The sequence below is a fragment of the Siniperca chuatsi genome, linkage group LG22, assembly GCF_020085105.1.
Source record: "Siniperca chuatsi isolate FFG_IHB_CAS linkage group LG22, ASM2008510v1, whole genome shotgun sequence".
NCBI classification, from domain to species: domain Eukaryota; kingdom Metazoa; phylum Chordata; class Actinopteri; order Centrarchiformes; family Sinipercidae; genus Siniperca; species Siniperca chuatsi.
Window position 1 is genome coordinate 1,572,967 of NC_058063.1, and position 20,956 is coordinate 1,593,922.

At 39.8% G+C, this 20,956-nt stretch overlaps 1 protein-coding gene and 1 long non-coding RNA gene across 2 annotated transcripts; one reads left to right on the forward strand and one right to left on the reverse strand.

Moving 5' to 3' along the window:
* The first annotated feature begins 15,553 nt into the window (after nt 1–15,553).
* On the forward strand, nt 15,554–18,190 carry LOC122870752. Its single transcript, XR_006376662.1, has 2 exons — nt 15,554–16,116; nt 16,661–18,190. It is a non-coding gene; the product is annotated as an uncharacterized LOC122870752 (long non-coding RNA).
* LOC122870751 lies at nt 18,147–20,633 on the reverse strand. Its single transcript, XM_044185164.1, has 2 exons — nt 20,206–20,633; nt 18,147–19,670 (listed from the first exon to the last, which is right to left on the reverse strand). The coding sequence occupies exon 2, from the start codon at nt 19,235–19,237 to the stop codon at nt 18,347–18,349; it is 891 nt and encodes a 296-aa protein (XP_044041099.1). The 5' UTR covers nt 19,238–19,670; nt 20,206–20,633; the 3' UTR covers nt 18,147–18,346.
* Nucleotides 20,634–20,956: the final 323 nt, after the last annotated feature.

Below are 20,956 nucleotides of genomic sequence, written 5' to 3' on the forward strand. Positions count from 1 at the left end.
CTTGAACTTAAAATGTAGTTTTGAAACAGTGATGGGTCTGTCACAACCAACAGTTTCAGCAGTAATAAATCAAACTTTTACAGCGCCTCAGATAATGCGCAGATTGATTCATTTCCACACCACTCAGCATCAAGTTATGAAAAAACAAGCTGCATTCATGCAAATCATGGGTTTACTTATTCATTTATTTGTTTGGGCTATATTTAAAATATATGTCTGTATTGTTACAGTGTCTTTCCCAACACTGCGTAACATTACAGAAATAATTTTCCCCACCTATATAAGGATACATAAGTTAACAGGAGGTGGAATTGAAAGGTGAGTTGGACAGTGCATGAGAAGATAAATTCCCATGTGTCCCAGTGTGTTTGCAAAACCATCACTGGCATTGTAAAACAATGTTATTGGATATGGCTAACTGGAAGTGTCTCGCAGCTGATTAAAATAATCAAGCCTATAAATTTAAATGATATATACTGTACATTTATTGTTTAATTCATGCGAGTGGCTTGCCAGTGTTTACTTACAGCCGAATGCATTTGTATGTATTTTTAAAAAACAATCAGATTATTGTATACAGAACCTTAATAACTTAGTTTCCATTATTTACCTATACACATGAAGTGTGACACCGACGTCACACTCTCTCCTAAAAGTAGTTCTCCTGCTGAAAGTCGGGAAGTTTCATAAAGGTGCTTTTTAGACAGCGTGTGGGGGAGTGCAGTGACTACGCAGAGCCGTGCAGGATGAAAGGGGGAAAAAAGACAATGTAAAACGAGTCAAAGATTTTTTATCGGACTCGTATACTGTGCATAGATCAGCCAGGATACATTTTGTCAGAAATAGTGTTTGTACCACAACCTCTAAATCAGTTCCAGGCAGACCTTTACTAATTATTATTAGTTTATTCTATTATTATTACTAATGGTCATCGATGTATTTTCAAAACGGGCTTATGCCCGAGGCTTAAAGACAAAAATAGGGGTTGAGGTCTCTAAGGCCTTTGACTCTATAATAAAAGAAAACCGTACCCCTGAAAAGTTACAAACGGACGCGGTTAAAGAGTCCTTTAACAAGAGCTTTGAGGGGTTGGCAACAGCCAGTGAACTGAAAGCGTCTGTTATTGAAAGATTTAACCGTACGCTGAAAACCCGAATGTGGAGGTATTTTACGGCTACGAACTGCCGTAGGTACGCGGAAGTCTTACAGGAATTGCTTGACAGCTACAATAACAGTTATCATAAAAGTATAATAATGACGCCTATGCAGGTGACGTCAGAAAAAGTCTCTCAAGTGTTTGAAAACCTGTACGGTACATTTCCCATACTCGACAAAACAAATTAAAGATGAATTTTAAGGAGGGAGATTTGGTGAGAATATCCAAACTGAGAGGAGTGTTTGATAAAAAATATCAACAGAGTTATACCAATGAATTGTTTACAGTAACTGAACGCATACCTCGCCAACCCCCTGTGTACAAACTGAAAGATTATGACAAAGAACCTATCCAAGGCAAGTTTTACAAAGCAGAGTTGCAAAAAGTCAAGGTTGGTAAAGACAAAGCGTTTCAAGTGGAAGAAATTTTGGACAAGCGTCTTGTCAGGGGTAAAAAACAAATGCTGGTGTGTTGGAAAAACTGGCCTGAGAAATTCAACAGCTGGGTCAAGGCAAGCGACCTGAAAAATTCAGGGAACCTTTGCCCCCTACTACTCCCTCATTGTTTATGCTTGATACGAGTCTATTTTGGAGATCAATTCCAAACGATTTTTTATGCGTGACGGAGAGATTTTTAAACAGGTCTAGTAGGTGTGAGCCTTTCACAATCTCTCCCTTACGGACAAACTCTCCAGAGGGAGCCCATCCACTCTTGGTTAATGTTTCCATAATGTGCTCTGCATTGTTACGGTAGCAAGCAGGTAGGTTTTGCAGCACCTCACTAGCAGTTTCATCCAGCGTTACTTGTTTGTCTTCTCGCTGATCGTCTTGCTCCCTAGATTCTTTGGTTAGAGTCAAAGTGATACGACGGCCTTCTTTCTCATCTTGTTTGAGGAAAGCTAGGTATCTTTGCAGCATAGCATTGTATTTTAAAAAAATATCATGGGTGTTCAAACCCTTTTCATTTAACACATCCCTCATTTTTACATCCAAATCATTTTTGGCCGTACATCTCATCGTTTTCCTGGTGTTGGAGCAGAAGCTACCGACTGACTCAGATGGTCTAGCTGTTGAGGCGAAATCAAAAACATCTTTTGACTCATGATTGATCTTCTAATAAGCCCTCCAAGCAGCTCTCCAAACATCGACACCACCACTGACAGCAAAGGTAAAAGAAAACCTCCAGACTGTTTTCTTAGAGCCTGAGTTTTTTTATTGGCCAGCAACCTGATACAGTGGTGTGAAAGTGTGCCCCCTTCCTGATTTCTTATTTTTTTGCATGTTTGTCACACTTAAATGTTTCAGATCATCAAACAAATTTAAATATTAGTCAAAGATAACACAAATAAACACAAAATGCAGTTTTTAAATGAAGGTTATTATTAAGGGGAAACAAAATCCAAACCTACATGGCCCTGTGTGAAAAAGTGATTGGCCCCTAAACCTAATAACTGGTTGGGCCACCCTTAGCAGCAACAACTGCAATCAAGCATTTGCGATAACTTGCAATGAGTCTTTTACAGCGCTGTGGAGGAATTTTGGCTCACTTATCTTTGCAGAATTGTTGTAATTCAGCCACATTGGAAGGTTTTCGAGCATGAACTGCCTTTTTCATGGTAGTTAAGAATTCAAGGTTCCATTTATCACAGCAAGTCTTCCAAATCCTGAAGCAGCAAAACAGCCCCAGACCATCACACTACCACCACCACCATATTTTACTGTTGGTATGATGTTCTTTTTCTGAAATGTGTTACTTTTACGCCAGATGTAATGGGACATACACCTTCCAAAAAGTTCAACTTTTGTCTCATCAGTCCACAGAGTATTTTCCCAAAAGTCTTGGGGATCATCAAGATGTTTTCAGGCAAAAATGAGACGAGCCTTAATGTTCTTTTTGCTCAGCAGTGGTTTTTGTGTTGGAACTCTGCCATGAAGGCTATTTTTGCCCAGTCTCTTTCTTATGATGGAGTCATGAACACTGACCTTAACTGAGGCAAGTGAGGCATGCAGTTCTTTGGATGTTGTTGTGGGGTCTTTTGTGACTTCTTGGATGAGTCGTTGCTGCACTCTTGGGGTAATTTTGGTCGGCCGGCCACTCCTGGGAAGGTTCACCACTGTTCCATGTTTTTGCCATTTGTGGATAATAACTCTCACTGTGGTTCGCTGGAGTCCCAAAGCTTTATAAATGGCTTTATAACCTTTTCCAGACTGATAGATCTCAGTTACTTTCTTTCTCATTTGTTCCTGAATTTCTTTAGATCTCGGCATGATGTCTAGCTTTTGAAGATCTTTTAAAGAATTGAACTCAGGTGTGATAAACCACAGTTTAGTTATGTTTTAACAGGTGGGGCAATCACTTTTTCACACAGGGCCATGTAGATTTGGATTTTGTTTTCCCTTAATAATAACAACCTTCATTTAAAAACTGCATTTTGTGTTTACTTGTGTTATCTTTGACTAATATTTAAATTTGTTTGATGATCTGAAACCAGAACCTGAAATCAGGAAGGGAGCAAACACTTTTTCACACCACTGTAGATACATATAGATCTCTCTCTCTCTCTCTCTCTCTCTCTCTCTCTCTCTCTCTCTCTCTCTCTCTCTCTCTCTCTATCATCTATCTATCTATAGCTTATAGAGATATAGATAGAGAGATAAGTTCCTTCCCTTACAAATTATCTCCTACCAACAACAGGCAAGTTTAAGTTTTTGGCCTGTTATCAAGTTACTCATGGAATTAAAATTAATTATTGACAGCTGATATGACCTGCGTCAAGTGACGGTTATCAGCGAATAAAAATTAGGTTTTGTACACTGCTTTGTTAATGATAATTAGCATTGTAGCTTAACACCTAAATCATTTTTCAAATTCATACACTCAAATTTTCACTTACATATGCAGTGAAATGTTTTCACTAAATTATTGAGAATTTTTACATTTTGACAGAACATTTCTAGTTTAACCGATGCGGCTTTAGTGGACCAGGAAACTCACCGACCGATTTCATGTGTTGTAAATCATCTCACATGATGCTACTCAGCCAATCAAATCTGTGCATTCTGATGAGAATTGCAAACACAGGGTAGAGATGAGACAAGTTGGATAAATAATTTCACATGGCATGCTCTAAAAAGAGTGAAATAGACATTGAAGAAAGAGCTTTTAATCAAGAATGGACAGACTCTTACATGTTCAATCTACTCAGAGGTAGTTCAAAACCAGTATGTCTCATATGTTCTGAGACTGTGGCGATTATATTATTATTATTATTATTATTAACAAGGGGCATGGTATCTCCCCTCATATTGCCTACTGTGTATACAGTAAGATCAACACTGTCTCTGAGACAGACCCAACAAAAGGGTGTTTCTGTTATTTTGTCCACCCCTTAATCAATCACCTGGAAACTAAATTTCCAGACCCAGAGTTGATCTAACAAGTATTCTTGCAATTTAAGACTGATGCAGCAGGGCATTTGTTGAAGAAAAAGTGTGATGATTACTTTTGTTTCACTGTTTTCTGTGGTTGCTACATGTGCTGCATGAGCTGCTGTTGTCTTCATCAAGAGAGACAGAAAACCAACACACACAGACTCTCTGGACATGAATACATTATACATCATGGTCTTAACGTGTTGTAAACACTGCAATGCAATTATCTCCAGAGTGGTTCTGGAAGCACTGAACCATGCTAATGTGCCATTGCATTACTCTTTCAGAGCACAGCCTTGAACACGTCCTGTGTGATACACTAAGAGAAAACATGCCTTGAGCTGTAGCAGATGCTGCCTTATTTGCAACCTTGATGCGTCGCCTCCAAATTTCAGTTCTAATTAAGCATGAGTTTAATGATTCCATTGAGACTGGGAGACAAACAGGCAGAGATCAAGTATCAATAATAAGAAGGGGAGGGGAAGCTAGATGGGATAACCATTAACAACAGGTCTGTAGCAGGGATGGATGAATAGCTGACATCCTGAACTTTTCATCATGTTGAACTGCCACAACCATGGATGGATTTTGAGACAATGGGCCCCTGTGCACAGACCCCCTCCTACATAGGTTAAAGACCCAGAATGAAAGAGACACAAAACAACAACAAACGACATTTTCAGTCATTTTGCATCTCTTTGTGGCAGGTCAAGCCAAGTCAATATTATTTATATAGCCCAATATCACAAATAAAAAATTTGCCTCCATGGGCTTAACAATCTGTACAGTATACGACACCCTCTATCCTTAGACCCTTGAAAATCAATTCTCCAAAAAAAAACAGGGAAAAAAATTTAAGAAACCTCAGGAAGAGCAACTGAGGAAGGATGAAACAAAGGCGTGAATTAGGATCTCTGCATCAGCCACAGACAGAAAATACCTAATTTTAGCTATATTGCATAGGTGAAAGAAGGTGGTCTTGGTGATTTCTTTAATGTGCTGATCAAAAGATAGGGTAGGATAAATAGTTGCAATAGATGTTAAATAGACCAACATAGTAAAATTACAGGATGGACAAATTTATAGATTCGATTTTAAAGATATATGAAGAATGGATCCAGGATGATGTTGAGCAACTTCAGGTGTTGCCAAACAGATAGGACCTGAGCCACACCACCTCTTCTCCACCATGGAAACCTGGAAGAGAACAGACTACACAGACTCACAAGAGCAAAGCTCAAGCACAACATTCACACAGGTAGGAGAAAAGAACAAGCACACACTGAGGGAGAGAGAGACAAGGACAACATGCACACAACGGAGAGAGACACTAGAGTTCCTCATATGAAAATAGTCTTAGAACAAACAAGAGACTGCCTGAGGGAGACTCGACACTGGGTTCAAAAGCCCCGCCCGGTTAAAAAAGAGGCGGTATCAAGCCTCTGATAACACTCTATCACTTTAACAAAAACTCCAATTAAATTCAAAAATCAATCCTCAGATCACATACTAGCAACAAATCAACTACACATCAACACCTCTAGCAACCAGTCAAAGTCAATCAATAACTGTAACAGCAGATCAAATACAATTCAATGCCTTCAGCAACTAATCAAATTCAATCCAGCAACTTTAGCAAGGAATCAAATATATGTATATATAACTCAATATTTTTAGTAACACATTAATGATTATTCAGTACTATTAGCAACAAATCATATAGTTGACTTATAACTGTTCAATCATGCATCAGGTAGTGGAACTGAGAAGTTTAATTTTAGTATTTAGCTTTTCAACACCAATTTGATAATTTAGCATCAAATAAAGCTGGTATATAAAAAGGCATTGATGTCGGTCACAACCTGAAGACATTTACACAGGATGTTTTGCACAGCGAGAGCCCCATAACCACCTGCTCAACTGTTAAACACAATGCTCTGCTCTACTGGAGATGAGAACTTAACCATTAGCACAGGTCACACAGATGCAGAAACTGTTTCAGCAGGTTGTTGTGGTTCTGTGTGGTTATGTGCTGCTGTTCGCTGTGGCAGGTGTTGCAGTCAAGAAGCAGAGTGCTAATTGTCAGAATTCATGGAAACATGGAATAAACTATCAGATGTGAAAATAGAGTTATTTTCTAATTCTCATTCTTTTGTGTCCATTGTCATTGTTTAATTGTTGTTAATTTGCCTATAAATAATGATGTAAATTAGGTATTTTGAATGGTATTTTAGGCAGATAATTAAAGAATAAAGTAATGTTTAGGTATTCTGGATTATCTGCACAGTTTAAGGGCAATTTAATGTGCAAACCCCAGATTGACCAGATAACATGAAAGCCATCCATTAATTTATGTCTTACTAGGGACTTAACTTTAAAATTAAGGCTTAACTTTCATACTATTTGGTCAATTTGAAGGCTTTTACAGATAAACCATTAAAACCCTTAATATATTATAATCCTTTAATATATCCATTAATTTATCCCAAATGTGGGTTAACTTGAATCCCTTAAAATATTATTTTGCACCTGAAAAATATTTCAGACCCCTTACATAAACAATAATAAACAACCTTAAAGTTCCCCTCCAGACACACTTTAAAAGTATGTAAAAATACTCTGCTATGATAATATTTGAACATGGTTATCCCACATAAAAATTTTAAAAAACAAAAACTCTGAAAATGACCTGGAAGCACATCTACTCTTTCTCCCTCATTGAGAAATTCTGAATATCTGAATGGCCCGCTCACCACCGCTGCGTGTTAGGCTGACTGGTACCAGTGAGTTCATGGATGTGGGTGAGAGACATACATCCATGGTGAGAGAGCAGTGCACGTCAAGATGGCTAGAGTTAGAGGAAACATTGGAGAGATCCGGCCATACATGTTTGAGCCTCAGTCAGACCCAGATGAGGAGCAGGTATTTCTACCTGCGGAGCTGCAGAGACTGGATCTGTGGTTGTGGGCCACCTGCTATTCCTGCTCGACAACTGCTACTACAGTTGTTTTTATTGGCTCTGTTACTATTAGTCATTATTATTCCTATGACTGTCATTCCTGTTATTATTAATTTATTCATATTGATATTACCACTACCACTACGTTATTACAATTTTAAATTCTAGGTGGAATTTTCATTGCGCCCCCCCTTCCCTCTCTCGCTCAAAACCTGACATGGCAGTGGCGGATGTATGGCCGAGCCTCCCCCCTTGATATTCCCCATGAAACTTTGATACACAACAGCAAGCACAGAACCTTGTGGAACTCCGTGACTAACTCTGGCGTGCACGGAGGACTCACCGTTAACATGTACAAACTGAGATCGATCTGATAGATAGGATTCAAACCAACTTAGTGCGGTTCCTTTAATGCCAATTAAATGTTCCAGTCTCTTTAATAGGATGTGATGGTCAATGGTCACAATGCAGCACTAAGATCTGACAAGTACAGAGACAAGTCCATTGTCCAATGCAATTAAAAGGTCATTTGTAATTTTCACCAGTGCTGTCTCTGTGCTATGATGCACTCTAAATCCTGACAACAAATCCTCAAACTATTGTTATTTTGAAAGTCACACAACTGATTGGTGACTGCTTTCTCAATAATCTTAGAGAGAAAAAGGTTATATATAGGTCTATAGTTGGCTAAAACCCCTGGATCAAGAGTGGGTTTTTTAAGAAGAGGTTTAATTACAGCTATTTTAAAAGACTGTGGTACATAGCCTATTAATAAAGACAGATTGATCATATCCAGTAAAGAAGTGCTAACTAAGGGTATTCTTCAGGGGATTCTTCCAGGTTGTTGGAACACCATTTCCTTTCAAGTTTTCTCGATGTTTGGTTTAAATGCCATGGAGCTAACCTTCTTTGTTTTATTATCTTCTTGTTCAGAGGGGCAATAGAATCGAGTGTCGTTCGCATTGAGCCTGCAGCGCTATCAACAAGATGGTCAATTTGGGAGGGGCTGCGATTTGCATAGGAGTCTGTTATATTGAGACATAGTATAGAATTAAATGCAGATTGGATCACTTCCTTAAATTTAGCTACAGCACTATCAGATAGACATCTAGAGTAGGAGATTTTGCCTAATGGCGTGTAGTCCAGTAATAGGACTTCAAAAGTTATTAAATAGTCTGATAATGAAGGGTTCTGTGAAAAAACTATTAAATGTTCAATTTCAATGTCATATACCAGAAAAAGGTCGAGGGTGTGGTTAAAACAGTAAGTGGGTTTATGTACACTCTGACAAAAGCCAATCGAATCTAATAATGAGATAATCGCAGTACTAAGGCTATCATTTTCAACATCCACATGAATATTGAAATCACCTACAATAATTACTTTATCTGTTTTAAGGACTAAACTTGATAAAAACTGAGAATTCAGATAAAAATTCAGAATAAGGACCAGGAGCACGGTACACTATAACAAATAAAACTGGTTGTCGTGTTTTCCAGGTTGGGTGTGAAAGACTAAGAACAAGGCTTTTGAATGAGTTATAATTTAGTTTAGATTTAGGGTTGATTAATGGGCTTGAGTCGAAGATGGCTCCACCTCCTCGACTGGTGCCTCGAGGAATGTGAGCATTAATATGACTGGCCGGAATGGATTCATTTAGGTTAACATATTCTTCATGACCCAGCCAGGTTTCAGTAAGACAAAATAAGTCAATATGATACTTGTTCACTAGTACAGCTACAGACAGAGATCTGATGTTTAAGAGTCCACATTTAATTCTCCTATTTTGTAGCGCTAGTTCAGCATTTTTGTTTAGGTTTTTATGCATAACTCCTCTTCTGTTAACTTTTGGTTTTATTAATTTAAGTGGTTGGGGGGCAGACACAGTCACTAAGGAGTTTTGGGTGGGTAACTGCTCTGGAGGAACAGAGAAGCATGTAGGACTGCCACTCTGCTTCCTGGTCTCAACTCTGAGTTGTCATGGTCTTAGAGTCTTAAGGGACTTATTCGGGCAGCCTGATATTAAGGAATTGCAATCGTCCAGCCTAGAAGTAACAAATGCATGCACTAGTTTTTTGGCATCATTTTGAGACAAGATGTCCCTGAAACATCAGCATTTAAGCGTTGTCATTGGGAACATGTTAGCATGCTGATGTTAGCATTTAGCTCAAAGCACAGCTGTGCCAAAGTACAGCCTTACAGAGCTGCTAGCATGGTTGTAAACTCTTACTCTTGTTTTAACCATAACCGCAATCTTTCTCTTAACCAATTGTTTATTGGTTAAGAGAATAAGAGAGGAATTAATATCAATGAATAATTAATATCAATGACCTTACTTGTGATAGTGTCGGCATAATGCTTTAGTGGTACCTATCTTGTAAATATGATTTGAATCAATTTAGCACAGTGCCAGAGAGTCTCACCCACTTTTCTAGCCTGTCGAGAAGTATGTTATGGTCAGCTGTGTCGAATGCAGCACTGAGGTCCAGTAATACCAAAACCGAAATTTTTGATGCGTCACTGCCCAGATGAATGTCGTTTAAAACTTTAACAAGTGCAATTTCAGTGCTGTGATGTTGTTGAAATCCAGACTGAAAAGCATTAAAGAAATTGTTTTTCACCAGGAATTCACCAAAGTGTTTCCGGAGACCAAAAGATTAGGCTCACCGTCACAATTGGGGTTCTGGTGAGCTGCAACAACACCCGTAACCCAGGTCCGCTCAGACTACAGATTCCAGCCACCCTCTACTACCAGAACAAGTCTCTCCCCTTATTGGCTCTAATCGACTCTGGAGCAGAGGGAAACTTTCTGGATACAGAGTTGGCCCGACAGGCCGGTCTCCTCACGGAAGCACTGGACGTCCCACGCAATGTGGAGGTACTGGATGGCAGGATTCTGGCTCGAGTCACCCACAGTCCCTGGTGCTTTCCGGAAACCACAGAGAGATAATCAAGCTCCAACTCATCTCATCCCCTAACACACCACTGGTCCTGGGCTTCCCCTGGCTGCATCGCCATAACCCACACATTGATTGGGCCAAGGGAAGAATCATGGGTTGGAGCCAATTTTGCCTCTCTACTTGTCTGCAATCCGCTCAATCACCACCAAAGGGCGGCAATCCCCCACTCAGCTTGGACCCCCTGGACCTGTCTCTAGTCCCCAAGGAGTATCATGACCTAGGCGAAGTGTTCAGCAAGGATTTAGCGCTGTCCTTACCACCACATTGCCCGTATCACTGCGCTATTGACCTCCTCCCTGGAGCCCCACTGCCAGTGACCCGATTGTACAACCTGTCACGACCGGAGAGGGGGCCATGGAGAAGTACATCGGGGATTCATTTCACATTGGGCTTATCCGCTCGTCCTCCTCACCAGCAGGGGCGGGCTTCTTCTTTGTTACGAAGAAGGACAAGACACTACACCCCTGCATTGATTACAGAGGTCTGAATCAGATCACCATCAAAAATAAATACCTGCTGATCAACTCCGCTTTCGAACCGCTTCAGGGGGCCACGGTTTTCATGAAGCTGGATCTCCGGAACGCATATCACCTGGTGCGCATTAGAGAGGGGGATGAGTGGAAGACGGCTAGACGACTATTTCAAATATTTGATAATGCCGTTTGGACTTACAAACGCCCGGCTGTCTTCCAGGCATTGGTCAACGACGTACTAAGGGACTTCCTAAATCGTTTTGTTTTTGTTTACCTGGATGACATACTCATCTTTTCTCCGGACCAAACCAGCCATGTCCTCCATGTTCGACAGGTGCTGCAAAGGCTATTAGAGAACCGGCTATTTGTCAAGGTGGAGAACTGTGAGTTTCACGTCAGCTTGGTGAGCTTCCTCGGTTACATCATTGAAAGTGGTCAGATGAGGACCGACCCTGCCAAGACGCAAGCAGTAGTGGATTGGCCAACACACATTATCCGAAAACAACTACAGCGCTTCGGGTGGCAGCTCCTCTGACAAGACTCACCTCTTCCAAGATCCCTTTCGTCTAGACCCCGGAGGCAGACGCGGTCTTGGCATGACTTAAAGCCCTCTTCACCTTAGCACCAATCCTCATACAACCTGATCCCACACGACAATTTACAGAAGAGGTAAACGCCTCGGACACTGCCGTCGGAGCGGTTCTCTCCCAGCACTCTCCCACTGACCAGAAACTCCACCCGTGCGCTTTCTTTTCCCGACGACTCTCCCTGGCCGAAAGGAATTATGACGTAGAGAATAGAGAGCTCCTGGCTGTCAAGCTGGCTTTGGAGGAATGGCGGCACTGGTTGGAGGGAGCTGAGCAACCATTCATCGTGTGGACGGACCACAAGAACCTAGAATACATCCAGACGGCTAAATGATTAAACTACCGCCAGGCACGCTGTGCCCTGTTCTTCGGCCGTTTTACGTTCACCCTTACTTACCGTCCTGGATCCAAGAACACCAAACCTGACGCACTTTCTTGGCAACACTATACCTTGGATAGCCCTCCTGAACCGGATGCTATTCTCCTGTCCGCCGGTTCCTAAACTCTTGACGATAAATGAGCCATCCTGTCAACCCACACTAAAGTCATTCCCATCTACACAATCAATAGTCATGTTTCCATCCAAGTTTAGCACAAATTTTAACCGAATCTCCGGATAATCTGCAAAAGATTATGCAAATTAATGAGTGTTTCCATCCACTATTGTTATTATGTGAATATTAAGAGTTGGGCACATCCAGACAAATAGTTGTTCGTGTCAGATATCATTCAACCATTGCAGAAGAAGAGGATACAACAAAGTGATTTATTAAATTTTATTAAATTTATTAAAAGAGTGCAATGAAAACCATGTGGAAAAGTTGATGGAAATATAACATTTGTTTGTTTTCATGTATTCATTTGAGGAAGGTTACATTCTCCTCATCTCTCCACACAGATCTGATGTTGAGGTGACGTTTAAGTGATATGCTTCATGTACTGCATGATTTATTCACTAAGTCTGTTTCCATATCACATTTTGTTGTTACACCAACTGTTCCACCTTTTTGCAATATTTTTCCTTTTTTTGAATTTCTAGTGTTTCCACTCAGCTTTTCTATGCACAAATTGAAAATGCGCATAAAACAGTTGGATGGAACCACACTTATATAAAATATAAGATATTTATATTCTTTAGAACTAATATTGTTAGTTAGCTACACTGCGTTGTATCATGCATATACAGTGGCCCTGTGAGCTCAACACACTGCAACTTAAGAAAATACACACAACAACCAAATACAGAAAACACAGGAAATAAAGAAACGCTTCAAGACATAGCTGGGACACACTTGTTTGCCCACCAAAAAAACTTACATTTTAGGAAATTTTCCAACAGCATTTATGGGTCATTCCACGAAATCGGTGCCTTTTCAACTTTGAAAAATTAAAAAAAAAAATAAGTTTAATTTAAAAACAAAATTATATATATGGAATGAAGACAACTTCAAATGACAAGAAATTGTATTGGGCCATCTCAGACTATATCATTTTTTATTTTATTACTACTTTTCTTCCTCATGTTTCGATATTTTTGTCAACCCTGTTACAGAAATAATCATCACTATATACCCGATGCCCATGAGGGCTTCCGTGGTGGTCTCCATCTCTTTTTTGCCAGTGATGAATGACTGAGTTTTGCCACTCTCTGATCGTTGCTTCTCTTCTGTTATCCACTGGGAATATGAAACAAGGGCTGTTTGATTGTATGGTGTAATGATATAGTGAGCATGCGCCAGCCCGCACGCTGCCTGTTGCCGTAGCCAAAGAGTTTCCCTACGGGGATCAATAAAGTATTTCTGATTCTGATTCTGATAACAGGACGTCCATTCTGCTTATACCCTTCACACTGGCCATACATGCACTTCTTGTTCTTGGAGTTACACACAACCTGTTCTACCAACTCCTCAGTGTTGTAGTGTTTTAGTATCTTCAGGTGGTAGAGCTTGTTTGTGATGAAGCCAAGGTTTTCATGCATCTTGCACAAACAAGTCTCTCTCTCAGACAGACTTGGATTGACTACCCAAAATGGACGCAGGTGACAAAATAAAGAATAAGAAATTATTCTGTTTGGGTATTCTGCCAAGAACTTCCTGTGCGCATTTCTCATTGTGTCAATGAGGAATCGTTTTTGCTTTTTAAGTTTGCTTTTTGTCTTTGTCTGCTTCCTTCCAGTAGTCAAACGGCTCACATCATCCCGTTCAAAGAACAGCCTCACACAGTCTTTTATTGCATCAGCTGTCCAAATGTTTCCTTCTCGTATGAATGTGAGTGGGGTTTTGTCAGAGTATTTCCACCTTTTCTTTGAGAACCCCAAAACCGCCTGAGCATACTTTCTAAGCCTGTACTTCTGTACTATTTTTCCACCTGCACATATTTTTGCAATTAACTTTCTCTCTTTTTCACCACTGGCATTGTGATACCGGTCACTGAGGTCTTTGGTTAGGGCAGTATGGAAAACTATACGTCTTCTAACAACTTTGGGCAAAGTGTGCAGCTCACGGTTGAACTTGGATTTTGGGGACAGTGTTTTTTTTATCAGACGTTGGTATCTCTTCTTGAATTTCTCCTTCTCTTTACGTTCCTTTTGCAGCTCTCTTTCCAGGCGTGAGAAAAGGACAGTTGTTTTTTTGTGGTGTCTTTTTAAACGTTTTCTTCCTGCTTGATGTTGCCTGAAATGTAATCATAAACCAAAAACTTTAACCTTATATATAAGTTGAATTCCACTAGGATAAATCTTGGTCTTGTGTAGTATACTTGTTCTATATCTATTCTTGATCTATAGCTATTCTATACTTGTGTCTGTATATTCTCTCTCTATTTATTCTATACTTGTAATGATGAGACAAACAGTATAAGACTAACAGTATAAGCAGTGCATTGAGACATAGGACAATGCATTCAAGAATACGTGTGTGTGTGTATATATATATATATATATATATAATATACACACTTTTTTTTTTACTATTCTGACCTTGAAGGACCAGCTTCTTGTCAATCTGGCTGTTGTGATTCTGGGCTCACTGGAGGTGTGGACAGGCTGCTGAGTGCAACTGAAGCTGCCTTTTTAGCTGCCCTACACTTTGCCTGCGCTGCTCTCCATTTTCTTCACTCTAACCTCTGCTCTCTCTCGCTGCACTCTTGAATGTCTTTTTTCTTCCCCTGCTTTCTGTCTTTCCTCCATTTCTGCTTCTCACATTCAAGGTATTTTGCCCTTCTTTCAGGATCCGCATCTCGGCAAGTGCGGTAGCGCCTTTTGTTTTTCTGCTGCACTTAATGGCATGCTACTATCATCTGTGAAAGTGTATTATAGTGAAAATATAAAATCAAAATAAAATTAACACAATGTTAAAACTATTAAAGTATTAACTATTTAAATTATGAGATTCAGTGTACCAGCAATACTAATACTAACAATACTAAAAATACTAACTAAAATATGTAACTGATGTTCATATGCCACCCACAATGAATAATAAAGACATAAGATAAATAATACACATGGTATGACCTTTTAAAATGTTTCAAATTTACACAGACAAATCAGAAAATCAGTGTGGCTAAGGTGACTGTCATCCCTGTTACCCACATGTCAAGACCTGTTACTCTGGAAAAGTAACAGGGTTGACGGTAACAGGTTTGACAATTTCAAGCTAATTTGCTAGCTAACAGACCAAATCACAAAAGCACATGTCGTACACTTTGAAAGGATGTTACTTGTAGATAACGATTATATTACATAAAATAAACAAGTGTTTAAATGTAAACTTCAAAAATGGTAACAGGTTTGACATTGCAGGATATCCCCCCTCAGTCAAACCTCATAAATCATCAAAAATAGAAAATCATAGAAGAGAGATAGAAACTTCCTTGTGTTCTAACAGTTGGCATCCTGATTGAGAAATGATGTAACTTCCTGGAAGTGATGTCACTGGAATGTACCATTATTTTACTGGGGTTTTTTTGGCGAGGGTAACAGGGCTGACATGAAATAGGGGACACCGATAAAATGATTTATATTTTATGAAAAATAATGTATAATTATGCTAAAACATTGCTTGCTAACAAGATTATACTTAGAACAATATGCAAATGTGTTTTTTGTGTCATTTTGCATTCAATTTGCAAATTAAAAGTCCTGCTGAAAAAGACCATTTTCAAGGGACATGCCAAAAACCTTACCTTCATCAGAATAAATGCAATAGAGTATGGGGGCGTGACGTCACGGCTCTAGCGCCGCGATGGCTGATGGGAAAAATCGCCATATTGTGAGGCCACTTGTTCTGAAGCGCCGACGAAGTTTTAGTCATGGGAAGAACCTGCTGTGTTGTTGGATGTAATGTCCGTTCACACGATCGACGTGGGAGAAAAATAGACAATGGTCTTTCTTTTTATTGTTTTCCGGCCTGGAAACAAAATTAAGGGAGTCATGTGTCTGATGTAACAAAGCAGAGATGGATGGCCTGGATATCCGCCATAAGACGTACGGACATACATTTCACAGACATCCCAAGATCACTTAGTGTGTTCCAGGCATTTTCATTCAGGTAAGTGTATAAACCTCACTTAGCAAACGATTGTGTTCTCATTTTGTTCTGTTACCTGTAACTAAACACTAGAACAAGAGCAGGCTAAGTAAAGCTAGTTCAAATAAATGCATGTGATCAAAACAGAGCACTCAGCTGAGCCACTCAGATATTACCAGGTGTAACCCAGCCATATCACTATGACTAAAGCATGAGAAATTCTCTTAATAACACTTAAATATGTTGCCTCATGAGTTCAGTTGGAACTGAAAGCATAGTATCTAGTACGTAATTTTTATATATATATATATATATATATATATATATATATATATATATATATATATATTTATTTATTTTTTTTTTTTAAGATGCAAAAGCCTCTGAGTGCTGTCTGAAATTTCAGACGGCACTTAGAGGCTTTTGCATCTGAAGTCTTCATATTAAATAAACATAAATAATTACATTATAACATAATATGTAGTATTGTATAACATTACATATAGTATTTCCACTGTTGATTGCAATAATTTGTTTCAATGTGGATACTTTTGTCTTCCCAAAGGTAAACCAGCATATGAGATGGACGAGTCTCATCCAGACCGGGCTCCAACCCTGCACCTGGGTCACTGTGAAGTCACGGCCACAGTGTCAGATCGGCATGGCCGCAGACAACATAGACACTGTTTGAGAGAATCTGAGGGAGGAGGCCAAAGTGAACAAAACAACATGAATGAAGATGAGAGAGATGGAGTCCTAGAACATGCAGAAGCTGCAGAAGAAGAGGAACATGTGGATCATGCAGAGGCAGGAGCTGTGGAAGAGGAGGAATATAGTGAACAGACAGAAACAGACCAACCAGCAGCTAAGAGACTTAGAGTAGAATGCCAGTTCTGTGAGCAAAGCAGTGCAGAACTAACCTGTGTTTTGCAGGAAAATAGGGAGCTTAGGTCTGAGTTGAACAAGTTAAAGATGGATGAAGAATTTTTCAGAGATAATACAGAGAAGGTACGATATTATACAGGGCTTCCATGTTTTGCAATTTTGTTGTCAATGTTTGCTACAGTTAAGCCCTTCCTGCCAGTTTCAAAGAAGCTGTCACAATTTCAAATGGTTTTACTTGCACTCATTCGTCTAAGGCTCGATCTTCCAATCCAGTATCTTTCACACATATTTAATGTGTCACGTAGAACTCTTTCTGCTACCTTTGCCAACACCATCGATGTGCTGTATGCACGCCTTTCTCCGTTGGTGTACTGACCTGAGAGACACTGTTTACAAGCCACAATGCCACATCAATTTTTGGAAAGCGTGTTGCGATTATTGTCGACTGTTTTGAAATACGTACAGAGAGGCCGTCAAATTGAATGGCGTGCGCACAATCCTTTTCCCACTACAAAGGTACACACACAATGAAATACTTGATCAGAATTACACCCCAAGGCCTAATTTAATTTATTTCAAAGGGATGGGGGGGACAAGCATCTGACAAGCACATAACTGAGAATTGTGGACTTCTTAACAAACTGTTGCCTGGTGATTTAGTGTTAGCTGACCGAGTCTTTGATATTAAAGACAGTGTGGGAATGATGTGCGCGGAAGTTAAAACTCCTGCAATCACTAAAAGCAGATGTCAACTCGATGCTAAGGATGTGGAAGACACACGTGCTATAGCACACCTTAGGATACACGTAGAAAGGGTAATAGGTAGCTTGTGCAATAAATACAAACTATTACGTAACACAGTACCAATTAGTTTGTTGCTTCCCTGTAAGGATGAAGAATTTACCCTTCTTGATAAGATTGTTAATGTTTGCTGTATTCTAGTTAACATGTGTCCAAGTGTTGTTGTAAGGCCAGATGAAACCGAAAAATGTACTGTACATGCTGAATGGTAAAAAGACCCCAGGAGAAATGATGGTTTTCTATTTGGTGTGTGTGAATGTGTGGTACCCTCCTGAGATTGAACTTTTTTTTGGGGGGTGTACCTGCCTTAGAATGAACATGGTATGCTCTTTGTACATGAAATACTTCAGATGACAATTTGATAATTAAAAACTTATATTTTAATAAAAAAAACACCAGCAAATTGCAATGTTTAGTATCTTGTGTTGAACTACTTTGAAACACTAAACTTCAAGTAACAAACAAATATTCTTTGAGTCAAGTATAACACTTAACAAAACTAAAAAAAACTCTTAACTGAGTAGGCCTAAGGGCAATTCTTTTATAAACAACAGCCACTTCTTTACTACTGCTCTTTTTCATTGGGAACATGAGGCTGCATGTTCTTCGAGTAATGTTTTGCCACAAGTTCTGGGACGCACACTTTCTTGAAGAATTCTTGTGCTTTTTTTAGACGAGGTTCCCAGAAATCCTGGTCTGGAAAGACCCGCACCACAGTGAAATCACACTCAGTCCAAACAACAAGATCACAGTGATTTGATTGGGTGACATAAATCTGTGACTGGATCTGTGTGTAGAAGCGGTGGTCTCTTTTCAACTGAAGGTTGTTTGAGGACAACTGGAGACAAAAGTCTTTGTCCTTCATGGCCAATGCCTGTTGGATGCTGCAGGACCGATACTTGTAAGGACATTTCACCTCCAGGCAGCCCTTTCCACAGCATTCACACATAGTCAGGCCATCCGGTGATGCTCCGATTTCAGGGAAGCTGCTGTTAATTATGAAGCCACGTGGTTTGATTTTGAAGTGTGTGTGAGATGCAGCTGTGGATTCAGTGTAGGCCTTTCTAGCATCACCCTCATGACTGATACCCCATCTGGTTTGGACAGGTGATATTGTGTGCTGTGCGTGTGGGTAACACACCTGCTTCAAAACTGTGTGGGATGGCGTCTCCAGAGAGGTGGCATATACAGCATGCATTTTTGACGCTGTAATTCTTCCGCTTCTGTAATCATACCACACAGACAGATGTTGTTGCCTGGTGTACTGCTCTACAGCTGCTGCCTGCTCGTCCGTCACACATACAGCATTCATGTTCTTCTCACAGGCCAGCAGGACAGCCGACAGGTCACTGGCATCTATGCTTTCATCATACAGGGATTTTGCCAGACATGGAGGTAAAGCAGAGGATGGTGCAGCAGCTGTGTGTTGTGTGTATTGTGCACAGTACTTCTCCATCCCTGACAAACCAACGGCCTTGCTATGGTGCAGTAACGTATCAAGAAGTGGTGATAAATCTTCCAGATTACCGGTAGGAGTTTTCCATTTCTGTGCCCGACTCCTTATGGCTGGTGCTGTGGACTGTATTTATTCACTGGTCTAATGTCTTCCTTTGTGCAACTGAGGAGGTGTAGTCGATCCTATATCCCACTTCTGGGTGAATCTTGCTCAAGTTACTAGGCAAAACCCAGTATGCTGGCACATCAGTGACGGTCTTTGTGCCGCGAATTCGAACTGTTGCCTCCAACTTAAGCAAGAGAGCACCAACATGGGTACAGGTCTCAGCTACCCCTGCCATGCAGGTACAATGGGCACACACCACCTTCCCGGCACTGCTCACAATGACCCAGGGCTTTAGAGGAGGCTCACTCAATCTCTGTGAGTGCATAACCTGTGTACATACAGAACAATAGTAAATGAAAAGAACACACACACACACACACACACACATTATCCTCCTGACTACCAGGAAAAAATGGATGAATTTAGTATTTTGTCAAGTCATTACATTGATTAGGGCATAAGAAAAATTATATTTTATTCATATGTTATGCCATATCCTCTGTAGAGGACATTTGGACTTTAAAAAGTCCTGTTTTAAAAAAAAAATAATAATAGCACAAAATATTATCATATTTCCAAAAGGGTGTTACACTTGATCACTAAATTAATGTCATCCATTTTTAAAGACCAAGGAGAGGGAGTGGCCATGGTGAAACATCCAATCATTTATCTCTGAAAAGCCCTGAACATGCTCTGTACAGGACATCCAGACTTAAAACTGATGTCTCAGAGAAATCGCTAAAACATAATGTCCATAAAACACCATAGCTGGTTATCAGGAGGATATTATAAAAATCTGATTAAATATTGTGTAAAGATGCGTGTTTCACTAATCACAGGTAGGTAAGTAAGATGATACACACCTTGTGCGAACGACGGTGTTTTCACGGCTCAGTGGCTTGTAGGCATCCAAGTCATGGACCCAGCCATTTGTAAATTGAACGTGGGCTTCCATAGATTTAAAATTACGAAACTGAGCCTCAGTATAAGCACTCACACCACAGACTAGATATACAAAAATATCTGCAAATGTCAGAGGAGGTAAATCGTCGGGGTCTTGACTACATTCTCTTGCAAGCACCTCATACGGATCCAGATTTCCAATCAATGCCATCTTTTCCAGGTACCGTTTTCTTGGGTCCGGTAGAAGTTTGTCTCTGTACAGTACATTACGTTCTTTTAATTGACTTTTCAACATATTTTTACAGATATGTTCAAACTCTAATTCTCGCCCGATGTGGCCTCACAATATGGCGGCGCCGTCTTGTTTACGTCCCAGAATGCACTGCGCAGTGACGTCGGTTGCCAAGCTCTATTATAATTATTTAAAATAATATTCAATTGACTTTACTTTGGTGTAATATTGATAAAACAATACACAGTATTGATATGTTTTTAAATCACAAATTTATTTTTATTATTATAGTACTTCTATGTCTGATTATTTCTTAGGGACGCAAAAGGCACCGATTTCGTGGAATGACCCTTATGTCCAACACCAATTAGCTAAAACTTACATTTTAACAAATTTTCCAACACCACTTGCTGTATATTAAACACAACTTATATTGAATTTGGTCTGATAGCCGATATAAATAACTTCATGAGTCACAA

Coding starts and splice junctions, on each gene's coding strand:
- LOC122870751 (XM_044185164.1), bottom strand. CDS start 19,237: ATGGAGAAGTACTGTGCACAATACACACAACACACAGCTGCTGCACCA.